At 40.2% G+C, this 14793-nt stretch overlaps 1 protein-coding gene across 2 annotated transcripts in view; it reads right to left on the bottom strand.

Moving 5' to 3' along the window:
* LOC139751376 (techylectin-5B-like) overlaps positions 1 to 14793 on the bottom strand; it is a 94433-nt gene that overhangs the window by 63646 nt on the left and 15994 nt on the right. For both annotated transcript variants that reach the window (XM_071666745.1, XM_071666744.1), the window contains one exon: positions 4148 to 4192. In XM_071666745.1, the coding sequence (XP_071522846.1) occupies positions 4148 to 4192 (45 nt within the window). The remainder of the gene's footprint in view (positions 1 to 4147; positions 4193 to 14793) is intronic.

Raw genomic sequence — 14793 nt, 5'->3', positions numbered from 1 at the left:
AAGAGGGAGACCAAATTGGAGGTGGAAAGATGGAGTGAAAAAGATTTTGTGTGATCGGGGCCTGAACATGCAGGAGGGTGAAAGGAGGGCAAGGAATAGAGTGAATTGGAGCGATGTGGTATACAGGGGTTGACGTGCTGTCAGTGGATTGAATCAAGGCATGTGAAGCGTCTGGGGTAAACCATGGAAGGCTGTGTAGGTATGTATATTTGCGTGTGTGGACGTATGTACATGTGTATGGGGGGGGGGGTTGGGCCATTTCTTTCGTCTGTTTCCTTGCGCTACCTCGCAAACGCGGGAGACAGCGACAAAGTATGAAAAAAAAAAAAGAAAAAAAAAAATATATATATATATATATATATATATATATATATATATATATATATATATATATATATATATATATATATGCGACAATCATCACTGGAAAGAGAAGATAAAAACGGTGAGTACTTTCGTTTAATACATTCTTAGGAAGTTTTAAACGAAAGTACTCACTGTTTAAATTTTCTCTTTCCAGTGGTGATTGTTGCATATATCTCTTCACGGTGAAGTGTAGGTTCTGCAAATATATATATATATATATATATATATATATATATATATATATATATATATATATATATATATATATACATGTATGAATATATATACTTATTCGCCATATTTCACATTAGCGAGGTAGCCCGGAACAAAGAAATGGCCTCCCCCGCCGGCACATCGACACTGTCATGCGCAATGCATCGAAACCACAACAACAACTCCCCTACGCACAGTGTAGCCGTACAGACCCTTCCGTGGTTTCCTATGACCCCTTCGTATGCCATGGTTCAGTCTATTGACAACACGTCATCCTCTCTATACCACATCGCTCCATTCCATATATCTCCTGTGCACCTTACATCCTCTTGCATATTCAGGCCCCGAGCGCTCGAAGCCTTCTCCAGTCCATCCCTCCATCTCTAATTCGGTCTCCCCTTCTCTTTGTTTCTCCAGCTGTGACACACTTTCTTTATCAACCTCCTCACTCATCACCTTTATATGTCCAGACCACTCATACACCCCCTTCAGTTTTCACAATATTCTTATTACCACACCTCTCTATTACCCCATAATTTCTTGCTCGACCAACGCTCCTCACAACATAAAATCGTCAAGCTTTCTATTTCCAACACATTCACTGTCTCGTCTAAAGCCATGTCTCGTATTCATAGAAAACCGTCGGGATTTTTATATGACCCCAAATATCCATATTTGCTCTTATTTACTATTGCCTCTTCCACACACTACTCAATGCATCTTGGACCTTAGCCCCTTCACTGCCATGTCCACTCCCAGCTACCTAAATCTCCCTACTTCATTCAGGTTCTTTCTACTCAAATTCGTACCCCAAGTAACCCGTCTTTCCACTGCTAACATCATTGCCTTTATTCACATCTACTCTCAAGTTTTCCCTTTCACACACACTCCCAAGCCCAAACACCAGCTTCTGCAGCTTCGCTCTCCAATCTGCCACCACCAACGTGTCATTAGGAAACACTGCAACTTACTCGGTACACTCAAGAAAATTATACTTCTGTAATTTGAGCATTTCCTTAAGGTCCCCTTGCCTTAACGCTGTGGCACAATACAGGGACTCCGTCAACTCTCAGGCACCTCACTATGATCCATGCATACACTAAAAATTTTAACTAACCAATCATCAACATAGTCACCTCCTCTCAATATATTCGAAAGTACTCCCATCCACTTCAGCCACCTTACCGCACTTCGTCTTACTCATGACCGTTCACACCTCTTATCTTTTCATCAAGTTACTTCTCATGACAGCATGGAGGCCCGACCATGAGTTCGCCGCTTACCCCTGTGATGACTTGTCTCCATATGGAAACTGTGGAGACGGACATGTTCAGTAGGATAATGGAAAGAAATGCATCTTGGTACAGATACGTTGAGGACGTACTGGTAGTGGTCCCAAATAGTACAAACATAGTGGATGAACCAAGGATTCCTGATAATGTGGAGAAGCTCATATGATTTACGGTGGAAGAGGAAAAATATAGAAGAATGTCTTGCCTGGACTTCACACCTTGGAGATCAGGTCAGTGGTAAAATTTCAGTTTACAGAAAGGCTACGGACAAAGATGACTCTGTCCAGCATTTGTTCTGCTCATTGGGAGACAGCCAAGACAGGCCTGGTCAGCGGATTCTTCGGAAGAGCCATCCCAGTATCTAGTGAGGAAGTTCTGGATGCATCACAGAGACGTTTTGGAAGTTACAACATCTAGATACAACGTTATTACGATATTAATATCGTTAAACTGAAAAGGAGATGAATCGAAACATCAAAGAGATGGGGACATACGGAAGAAAGTTGTGTAAACTGGGAACACATATCGGTTCCATATTCAAAAAGAGTCTATTTTGTGGATATGTTCTTGCAGAAAGCAGGGTTGAACATAGCTAATTCATCGGGGAATGATGATAGCCGACATGGTGGAAGCGAAACAGACAAAACATATATATTGTCAGCGGACTGAGTGCTGTACTGTGCGAGATTCCGTGTGGTGGATGTTCTGCCGTTTATTATGGAGAGCCGGGACGTGCTTGCAGAAGCGACTTCATGAGAATAAAGCGGATATACACCCACTCTGAACCTCCAACTCGCTTATCCTATACATACATGAGTGTGGACACTTATCCAAGTGGCAAAAGAAAAGAATAATCCATAAACACCTCGATGAAGGGATGACGAAAGCAGTTAAGGTTGCATCTATAGCGACAAATCATATGATAAATCATCGAGAAGGATTTTCTTTTCTTTTTGCGTCAAAAACGGCGGGAAAACTAAAGGTGATGTCATCGAAGGAGGTGGAGCCAAGAGCTGGCATCAGCCAATCAAGGGGAAGACCCGTTCGGACGCTCGGCAAGGTAGAACTTTGATCACGAGTTAAACAATGAGTTTTTGTCCCGTGTTGTTCGTCTCTGTGAACAAGGCTTTACCTCGAAACATTACATAACAAACTCCAGCTCCATCCTGTGTTTTCTAGTTTTCTACCACTTTGACCCACCCAGTTGTCAATATGGTCGATTCTTAAAAGTAAGGAAAAAGGCTGGGGAAGGGGGGGAGGGGGGAATGGGAAAGGGAGGAGAGTGGATGGTTTAAGTTTACATGGGAAAGACCCGGTGAATTGGAGGGAAGGACCTGGTGAACTAGAGGGTAGGATCTGATGAACTGGAGGATAGGACCTGGTGAACTGGAGGATAGGACTTGGTGAACTGGAGGATAGGACCTGGTGAACTGGAGGATAGGACTTGGTGAACTGGAGGATAGGACCTGGTGAACTGGAGGGAAGGGATCAAGGTCTTGGATGCATTAAGGAACGTTTGGAAGGAGAGGTTTGAGCAATATGTATAGACAAAGATGGGTGTTACGTCTGAAGGCACAGTGGTCCCAGCATTGTTATATGGATGTAGGTCTTGGGCCAACAGAACAGGGGAAAGAAGAGGTTAGATGTGTTGGAAACAAAAGCCCTAAAGATTACATTCGACGAAAGGCGGTTTGATCGTGTGAGGAACAGCAGCGTCAGGGAAAGACACGTGTTAGCCAGCGCAATCTTGCTGAAGCAGCCGACCAGGATGTGCTGAAATAGTTCGGGCGAATGAAAAGGATGAGCGAGGCAGGACTGACGAGGATAGTGAAGAGAAAGAAATGAAGACTGAGATATCAAGATGAGGGAAGTATTGTGTAAAAAAAAAAAGAAAAAGAGAACTAGAGATAGAATGAATTAGACCAATGAGGTGTATGAGGAGCAACGTGTTGTCAGGGGAAGGGCTGAACTAGGGCGGGTGACGTTGTAGAAGGGAGTGGTGTGTGAGGCCTGACCGTATAATCTGGGCTTTTTGGCGCACTGTAGATAACAGTGAATATATATATATATATATATATATATATATATATATATATATATATATATATATATATATATATATATATACATATTTCTTGTCAGTAAATTACAATAAATCAACTTTGTTAAAGAATATCAGAAAATATCTACTATTCAGTATTCTAGTAGAGAATGTCAGGTGATATATAGTAATAAAACGACAAACAGTAAGAATCTAGGTCTTCACTAATACGTACCCTTGGTGTGACTGGACAGCGCTTCAGTTACCCATGTCTTCAGGTCTTGAAATGAGGAAAGATATATCAAGTTAGTATAAACAGACAAATCAATAAATCAATATATATATATATATATATATATATATATATATATATATATATATATATATATATATATATATGTGTATATATATATATATATATATATATATATATATATATATATATATATATATATATATATATATATACAGGGTGTAACCCCAAAAAATGTACTCTCTTTTTGGCACCCTAAAACTGATTTTTTTTTTTCTTTTTTCATATCTGAAAAAGATTCAGCGAGTTATAGGGGTGTTAAATTGTGAGTACATTTTCTGGGACACCCCATACATATATGTATATATATATATATATATATATATATATATATATATATATATATATTTATATATATATATATATATATATATATAGAATATATATATATATATATATATATATATATATATATATATATATATATATATATATATATATATATAGAATAGAGTGAATTGGAGCGATGTGGTATACCGGGGTTGACGTGCTGTCGGTGGATTGAATCAAGGCATGTGAAGCGTTTGGGGTAAACCATGGAAAGCTGTGTAGGTATGTATATTTGCGTGTGTGGACGTATGTATATACATGTGTATGGGGGGGGGTTGGGCCATTTCTTTCGTCTGTTTCCTTGCGCTACCTCGCAAACGCGGGAGACAGCGACAAAGTATAAAAAAAAATATATATATATATATATATATATATATATATATATATATATATATATATATATAAACAAAGGATATCAAACAGCAGTAGACCTGTGAGTACTGACGAGGCTGTGTGTCACTGTGGAAGAATCAGAAAATCTCAGATTAATGGAGTAGGCGAAATATCTACAAAATCTTAACTTTAATAGGTAAATTATTCCATATGTTAGGAATCCTGTTTAAGAAAAGGTACTTTGCCTCATCGCAGGTTAAACGTTTGCTAACGATTGAAATCAGGTGAATCAAACCTTACATAGCTTGTTAGATCGACATCAGTGAAGCCTTTGATGGTTTTGAATACCTGTATTAGATCACCTCTTACCCTCCTCTTTTCTAAGTTATATGATTTCAGGCCATTTGATTGGCTCTCAAAGACTTTGTTTCTCAGTTGGGGAATCATCTTGGTAGCCTGCCTCTGTATTCTCTCCATTCTGTTTGTCTTGTACCAAGTTGGGTGACCAAAACTGAACACAATATTCAACTTTGGGACGCAAAAGTAACTTGCAAAGAATGATGAACATTTCCCTTGATTTTTGTATTCGATAAACCAACCTATGAATCCAAGGATTTTGTTCATCCTTTTTTACTGATTTGGTACCCCGGTTACTCGACTGTGGGTCGCTGGAGATTATCAAACCCGTGTTTTCCCTCATCCACCTTCTGTAGCTGAACGGGAGACATACTCCAGCTTGCCTTCTCACTTTTACTCCCGAGGTGTTGAACGTTGCACTCGAGTACCCCGTAATTACTTGCAACGATTTCTGGTCCTTGATCTGTATATTCTGTGTAAATGCTCGCTGGAGAGGCAACAAATTTTCAAAGTTAGAGACAGGTCAATGAGAAGTTAACGAAGTGACTGTTAATTCTGAATCTTTGTTAGTTCTTGAACAAAGGAGATTTTCTGTTCAATCCTGTTCTGAAAAAGATGTTCCAACATCTGATTATATTGACTCTATTTTTGTGGTAAAATCAAACTTGATCTCAGCAACACTATTGAACAGGTCGGGATGATCCACGCACACACCAGAGGTGGACGAATGTCTTCATAACCAGAGATTTCCTCTGAGCAACATATCCACTTGCAGGATCTAGAGAGACTGCCAGCAGTAAACGGAATCAAACGGCAATTTCTGATAATTTTCACCTGAGAATAACGAAGGAAACTGAAATGTTATAGTTCAGCCTTCATCTAGTCTTTTCAGTGGATCTCTTGCTGTAGGAAACGTTCCAGAGGACTGGGGTGAACATGGGTTGTCAGGCCGTAAACAGAGGCTACTGGTCAATGTTCAAGCTTCACAATGGTTAGATGTAACAAGTGGTGTGCTGCAGGGATCAGTCTTGCGACCAGTTCACTTACCCATATATATATATATATATATATATATATATATATATATATATATATATATATATATATATATATATATATTTCTTTCAAACTATTCGCCATTTCCCGCGTTAGCGAGGTAGCGTTAAGAAAAGAGAACTGGGCCTTTGAGGGAATATCATCACCTGGCCCCCTTCTCTGTTCCTTCCTTTGGAAAATGAAAAAAAAAATAACTAGAGGGGAGGATTTCCAGCCCCCCGCTCCCTCCCTTTTTAGTCGCCTTCTACGACACGCAGGGAATACGTGGGAAGTATTCTTTCTCCCCTATCCCCAGGTATAATATATATATATATATATATATATATATATATATATATATATATATATATATATATATATATATATATATATATATTTTTTTTTTTTTTTTTTTTTTTATACCTCGTCGCTGTCTCCCGCGTTTGCGAGGTAGCGCAAGGAAACAGACGAAAGAAATGGCCCAACCCCCCCCCCCATACACATGTACATACATACGTCCACACACGCAAATATACATACCTACACAGCTTTCCATGGTTTACCCCGGACGCTTCACATGCCTTGATTCAATCCACTGACAGCACGTCAACCCCAGTATACCACATCGCTCCAATTCACTCTATTCCTTGCCCTCCTTTCACCCTCCTGCATGTTCAGGCCCCGATCACACAAAATCCTTTTCACTCCATCTTTCCACCTCCAATTTGGTCTCCCTCTTCTCCTCGTTCCCTCCACCTCCGACACATATATCCTCTTGGTCAATCTTTCCTCACTCATTCTCTCCATGTGCCCAAACCACTTCAAAACACCCTCTTCTGCTCTCTCAACCACGCTCTTTTTATTTCCACACATCTCTCTTACCCTTACGTTACTTACTCGATCAAACCACCTCACACCACACATTGTCCTCAAACATCTCATTTCCAGCACATCCATCCTCCTGCGCACAACTCTATCCATAGCCCACGCCTCGCAACCATACAACATTGTTGGAACCACTATTCCTTCAAACATACCCATTTTTGCTTTCCGGGATAATGTTCTCGACTTCCACACATTTTTCAAGGCTCCCAAAATTTTTGCCCCCTCCCCCACCCTATGATCCACTTCCGCTTCCATGGTTCCATCCGCTGACAGATCCACTCCCAGATATCTAAAACACTTCACTTCCTCCAGTTTTTCTCCATTCAAACTTACCTCCCAATTGACTTGACCCTCAACCCTACTGTACCTAATAACCTTGCTCTTATTCACATTTACTCTAAACTTTCTTCTTTCACACACTTTACCAAACTCAGTCACCAGCTTCTGCAGTTTCTCACATGAATCAGCTACCAGCGCTGTATCATCAGCGAACAACTACTGACTCACTTCCCAAGCTCTCTCATCCACAACAGACTTCATACTTGCCCCTCTTTCCAAAACTCTTGCATTCACCTTCCTAACAACCCCATCCATAAACAAATTAAACAACCATGGAGACGTCACACACCCCTGCCGCAAACCTACATTCATTGAGAACCAATCACTTTCCTCTCTTCCTACACGTACAAATGCCTTACATCCTCGATAAAAACTTTTCACTGCTTCTAACAACTTGCCTCCCACACCATATATTCTTAATACCTTCCACAGAGCATCTCTATCAACTCTATCATATGCCTTCTCCAGATCCATAAATGCTACATACAAATCCATTTGCTTTTCTAAGTATTTCTCACATACATTCTTCAAAGCAAACACCTGATCCACACATCCTCTACCACTTCTGAAACCACACTGCTCTTCCCCAATCTGATGATCTGTACATGCCTTCACCCTCTCAATCAATACCCTCCCATATAATTTACCAGGAATACTCAACAAACTTATACCTCTATAATTTGAGCACTCACTCTTAACCCCTTTGCCTTTGTACAATGGCACTATGCACGCATTCCGCCAATCCTCAGGCACCTCAGCATGAGTCATACATACATTAAATAACCTTACCAACCAGTCAACAATACAGTCACCCCCTTTTTTAATACATTCCAATGCAATACCATCCAAACCTGCTGCCTTGCCGGCTTTCATCTTCCGCAAAGCTTTTACTACCTCTTCTCTGTTTACCAAATCATTTTCCCTAACCCTCTCACTTTGCACACCACCTCGACCAAAACACCCTATATTTGCCACTCTATCATCAAACACATTCAACAAACCTTCAAAATACTCACTCCATCTCCTTCTCACATCACCAGTACTTGTTATCACCTCCCCATTTGCGCCCTTCACTGAAGTTCCCATTTGCTCCCTTGTCTTACGCACTTTATGTACCTCCTTCCAGAACATCTTTTTATTCTCCCTAAAATTTAATGATACTCGCTCACCCCAACTCTCATTTGCCCTCTTTTTCATATATATATATATATATATATATATATATATATATATATATATATATATACATATATACATATATATATATATATATATATATATATATATATATATATATATATATATATATATATATATATATATATATATATACCTATACATCTCAATGTACACACATATATATATATATATATATATATATATATATATATATATATATATATATATATATATATATATATACACACACACAAACATATACATATATACACATGTCCATAATTCATACTGTCTGCCTTTATTCATTCCCATCGCCACCTCACCACATATGGAATAACATCCCCCTTCCCCCATCATGTGTGCGAGCTAGCGCTAGGAAAAGACAACAAAGGCCCCATTCGTTCACACTCAGTCTCTAGCTGTCATGTAATATTGCACCGAAACCACAGCTCCCTTTCCACATCCAGGCCCCACACAACTTTCCATGGTTTACCCCAAACGCTTCACATGCACTGGTTCAATCCACTGACAGCACGTCGACCCCGGTATAACACATCGTTCCAATTCACTCTATTCCTTGCACGCCTTTCTTCCTCCTGCATGTTCAGGCCCCGATCACCCAAAATCTTTTTCACTCCATCTTTCCTCCTCCAATTTGGTCTCCGACTTCTCCTCGTTCCCTCCACCTCCGACACATATATCCTCTTTGTCATTCTTTCCATACTCATTCTCTCCATGTGACCAAACCATTTCAAGACACCCTCTTCTGCTCTCTCAACCACACTCTTTTTATTTCCACACATCTCTCTTATCCTTACATTGCTTACTCCATCAAACCACCTCACACCACAAATTGTCCTCCAACATCTCATTTCCAGCACATCCACCCTCCTCCGCACAACTCTATCCATAGCCAACGGCTCGCAACCATACAACATTGTTGGAACCACTATTCCTTCAAACATACCCATTTTTGCTTTCCGAGATAATGTTCTCGACTTCCAAACATTCTTCAAGGTTCCCAGAATTTTCGCCCCCTCCCCCACCCTATCATTCACTTCCCCTTCCATGGTTCCATCCGCTGCCAGATCCACTCCCAGATATCTAAAACACTTCACTTCCTCCAGTTTTTCTCCATTCAAACTTACCTCCCAATTGACTTGACCCTCAACCCCACTGTACCTAATAACCTTGCTCTTATTCACATTTACACTTACCTTTCTTTTTTCACACCTTTACCAAACTCATTCACCAGCTTCTGCAGTTTCTCACATGAATCAGCCACCAGCGCTGTATCATCAGCGAACAACTGACTCACTTCCCAAGCTCTCTCAATCACAACAGACTTCATACTTGCCCCTCTTTCCAAAACTCTTGCATTCACCTCCCTAACAACCCCATCCATAAACAAATTAAACAACCATGGAGACACCACACACCCATGCCGCAAACCTACATTCATTGAGAAGCAATCACTTTCCTCTCTTCCTACATGTACACATGCCTTACATCCTCGATAAAAACTTTTCACTGCTTCTGACAACTTGCCTTCCACCCCATATAATCTTAATACCTTCCACGGAGCATCTCTATCAACTCTACCATATGCCTTCTCCAGATCCATAAACGCTACATACAAATCCATTTGCTTTTCTAAGTATTTCTCACATACATTCTTCAAAGCAAACACCTGATCCACACATCCTCTACCACTTCTGAAACCACACTGCTCTTCCCCAATCTGATGCTCTATACATGCCTTCACCCTATCAATCAATACCCTCCCATATAATTTACCAGGAATACTCAACAAACTTAAACCTCTGTAATTTGAACACTCACTCTTATCCCCTTTGCCTTTGTACAATGGCATTTTGCCATCATTCCGCCAATCCTCAGGCACCTCACCATGAATCATACATACATTAAATAACCTTACCAACCAGTCAACAATACAGTCACCCCCTTTTTTACATAAATTCTACTGCAATACCATCCAAACCCGCTGCCTTGCCGGCTTTCATCTTCCGCAAAGCTTTTACTACCTCCTCTCTGTTTACCAAATCATTTTCCCTAACCCTCTCACTTTGCACACCACCTCGACCAAAACACCCTATATCTGCCACTCTATCATCAAATACATTCAACAAACCTTCAAAATACTCACTCCATCTCCTTCTCACATCACCACTACTTGTTATCACCTCCTCATTAGCCCCCTTCACTGAAGTTCCCATTTGCTCCCTTGTCTTACGCACTTTATTTACCTTCTTCCAAAACATTTATTTATTCTCCCTAAAATCTAATGATACTCTCTCACCCCTAACTCTCATTTGCCCTCTTTTTCATATATATATATATATATATATATATATATATATATATATATATATATATATACATATATACATATATATATATATATATATATATATATATATATATATATATATATATATATATATATATATATTATATATATATACCTATACATCTCAATGTACACACATATATATATATATATATATATATATATATATATATATATATATATATATATATATATATATATATATACACACACACAAACATATACATATATACACATGTCCATAATTCATACTGTCTGCCTTTATTCATTCCCATCGCCACCTCACCACATATGGAATAACATCCCCCTTCCCCCATCATGTGTGCGAGCTAGCGCTAGGAAAAGACAACAAAGGCCCCATTCGTTCACACTCAGTCTCTAGCTGTCATGTAATATTGCACCGAAACCACAGCTCCCTTTCCACATCCAGGCCCCACACAACTTTCCATGGTTTACCCCAAACGCTTCACATGCACTGGTTCAATCCACTGACAGCACGTCGACCCCGGTATAACACATCGTTCCAATTCACTCTATTCCTTGCACGCCTTTCTTCCTCCTGCATGTTCAGGCCCCGATCACCCAAAATCTTTTTCACTCCATCTTTCCTCCTCCAATTTGGTCTCCGACTTCTCCTCGTTCCCTCCACCTCCGACACATATATCCTCTTTGTCATTCTTTCCATACTCATTCTCTCCATGTGACCAAACCATTTCAAGACACCCTCTTCTGCTCTCTCAACCACACTCTTTTTATTTCCACACATCTCTCTTATCCTTACATTGCTTACTCCATCAAACCACCTCACACCACAAATTGTCCTCCAACATCTCATTTCCAGCACATCCACCCTCCTCCGCACAACTCTATCCATAGCCAACGGCTCGCAACCATACAACATTGTTGGAACCACTATTCCTTCAAACATACCCATTTTTGCTTTCCGAGATAATGTTCTCGACTTCCAAACATTCTTCAAGGTTCCCAGAATTTTCGCCCCCTCCCCCACCCTATCATTCACTTCCCCTTCCATGGTTCCATCCGCTGCCAGATCCACTCCCAGATATCTAAAACACTTCACTTCCTCCAGTTTTTCTCCATTCAAACTTACCTCCCAATTGACTTGACCCTCAACCCCACTGTACCTAATAACCTTGCTCTTATTCACATTTACACTTACCTTTCTTTTTTCACACCTTTACCAAACTCATTCACCAGCTTCTGCAGTTTCTCACATGAATCAGCCACCAGCGCTGTATCATCAGCGAACAACTGACTCACTTCCCAAGCTCTCTCAATCACAACAGACTTCATACTTGCCCCTCTTTCCAAAACTCTTGCATTCACCTCCCTAACAACCCCATCCATAAACAAATTAAACAACCATGGAGACACCACACACCCATGCCGCAAACCTACATTCATTGAGAAGCAATCACTTTCCTCTCTTCCTACATGTACACATGCCTTACATCCTCGATAAAAACTTTTCACTGCTTCTGACAACTTGCCTTCCACCCCATATAATCTTAATACCTTCCACGGAGCATCTCTATCAACTCTACCATATGCCTTCTCCAGATCCATAAACGCTACATACAAATCCATTTGCTTTTCTAAGTATTTCTCACATACATTCTTCAAAGCAAACACCTGATCCACACATCCTCTACCACTTCTGAAACCACACTGCTCTTCCCCAATCTGATGCTCTATACATGCCTTCACCCTATCAATCAATACCCTCCCATATAATTTACCAGGAATACTCAACAAACTTAAACCTCTGTAATTTGAACACTCACTCTTATCCCCTTTGCCTTTGTACAATGGCATTTTGCCATCATTCCGCCAATCCTCAGGCACCTCACCATGAATCATACATACATTAAATAACCTTACCAACCAGTCAACAATACAGTCACCCCCTTTTTTACATAAATTCTACTGCAATACCATCCAAACCCGCTGCCTTGCCGGCTTTCATCTTCCGCAAAGCTTTTACTACCTCCTCTCTGTTTACCAAATCATTTTCCCTAACCCTCTCACTTTGCACACCACCTCGACCAAAACACCCTATATCTGCCACTCTATCATCAAATACATTCAACAAACCTTCAAAATACTCACTCCATCTCCTTCTCACATCACCACTACTTGTTATCACCTCCTCATTAGCCCCCTTCACTGAAGTTCCCATTTGCTCCCTTGTCTTACGCACTTTATTTACCTTCTTCCAAAACATTTATTTATTCTCCCTAAAATCTAATGATACTCTCTCACCCTAACTCTCATTTGCCCTCTTTTTCACCTTTTGCACCTTTCTCTTGACCTCCTGCCTCTTTCTTTTATACATCTCCCGCTCATTTGCATTATTTCCCTGCAAAAATCGTCCAAATGCCTCTCTCTTCTCTTTCACTAGTAATCTTACTCCTTCATCCCACCACTCACTACAGTTTCTAATCAACCCACCTCCCACGCTTCTCATGCCACAAGCATCTTTTGCGCAAGCCATCACTGCTTCCCTAAATACATCCCATTCCTTCCCCACTCCCCTTACCTCCTCTGTTCTCATCTTTTTCCATTCTGTACTCATTCTCTCCTGGTACTTCCTCACACAAGTCTCCTTCTCAAGCTCACTTAATCTCACCACTCTCTTCACCCCAACATTCTCTCTTCTTTTCTGAAAACCCCCACAAATCTTCACTTTCGCCTCGACAAGATAATGATCAGACATCCCTCCAGTTGCACCTCTCAGCACATTAACATCCAAAAGTCTCTCTTTCGCGCGCCTATCAATTAGCACGTAATCCAATGACGCTCTCTGGCCATCTCTCCTACTTACATATGTATACTTATGTATATCTTTCTTTTTAAACCAGGTATTCCCAATCACCAGTCCTTTTTCAGCACATAAATCTACAAGCTCTTCACCATTTCTATTTACAACACTGAACACTCCATGTATACCAATTATTCCTTCAACTGCCACATTACTCACCTTTGCATTCAAATCACCCATCACTATAACCCGATGAATTTTTGGAGATATCAAAATTCACAGACGATATGAAGCTGGGAAAGAAAGCCATGCCATATGGAACGTATATAGCAATAAGCCGACGTAAACAAATCGATAGAATGCGTCCACAGGCGGCAAGTGAATTCTAATTTCAGTAAGCACCAAGTTGTACACCTTGGCATTAAAAGTAAGGAGGCGAGATACAATATGAATCCGGTTTAGCAACCAAATGCAGACGAGGAATAACATTCAAAGTGCATTATCCATCGGTAACGTCCAGCCAAGGATGAAGTGTGTAGATGCAGCATAAAGTCACACTTTGCAGTTCATAGGGATGTCCCTACATTAAGGCAAGTGTTCAGGGTTAGTCACATTTCTTGGGAAAAAAAGATACATAGAAGAAAAGGGGCAGCAGCGAGCTACCAAGATGATTCCTGAAGTGAAACACAGCCGCCTCTCGCGCCGATTAAGAGTTACCGAGGAAGAGAAAGTATCAAAAGGTAGTTTGATAGTAGTGCATACAGTCTTGTTGTATAGCGTTCTGTATAAGTAATTGTAGCTTTTTCTTGCATGTAACATTTTTAAAGTGATGTGGCTTTACCACGATTCAAACTTTATTGTAACTTCAACCACTCCACCTGTATATATACGGTTCCTCGGTAACCACCTGTACATATACGGTTCCTCAATACCATTTCACTTCGATGATGTATGATC

The sequence above is a fragment of the Panulirus ornatus genome, chromosome 11 (assembly GCF_036320965.1).
Source record: "Panulirus ornatus isolate Po-2019 chromosome 11, ASM3632096v1, whole genome shotgun sequence".
NCBI lineage: Eukaryota > Metazoa > Arthropoda > Malacostraca > Decapoda > Palinuridae > Panulirus > Panulirus ornatus.
Note: the sequence above shows the minus strand (reverse complement) of the source record. Positions and strands in the feature narration are given on the sequence as shown.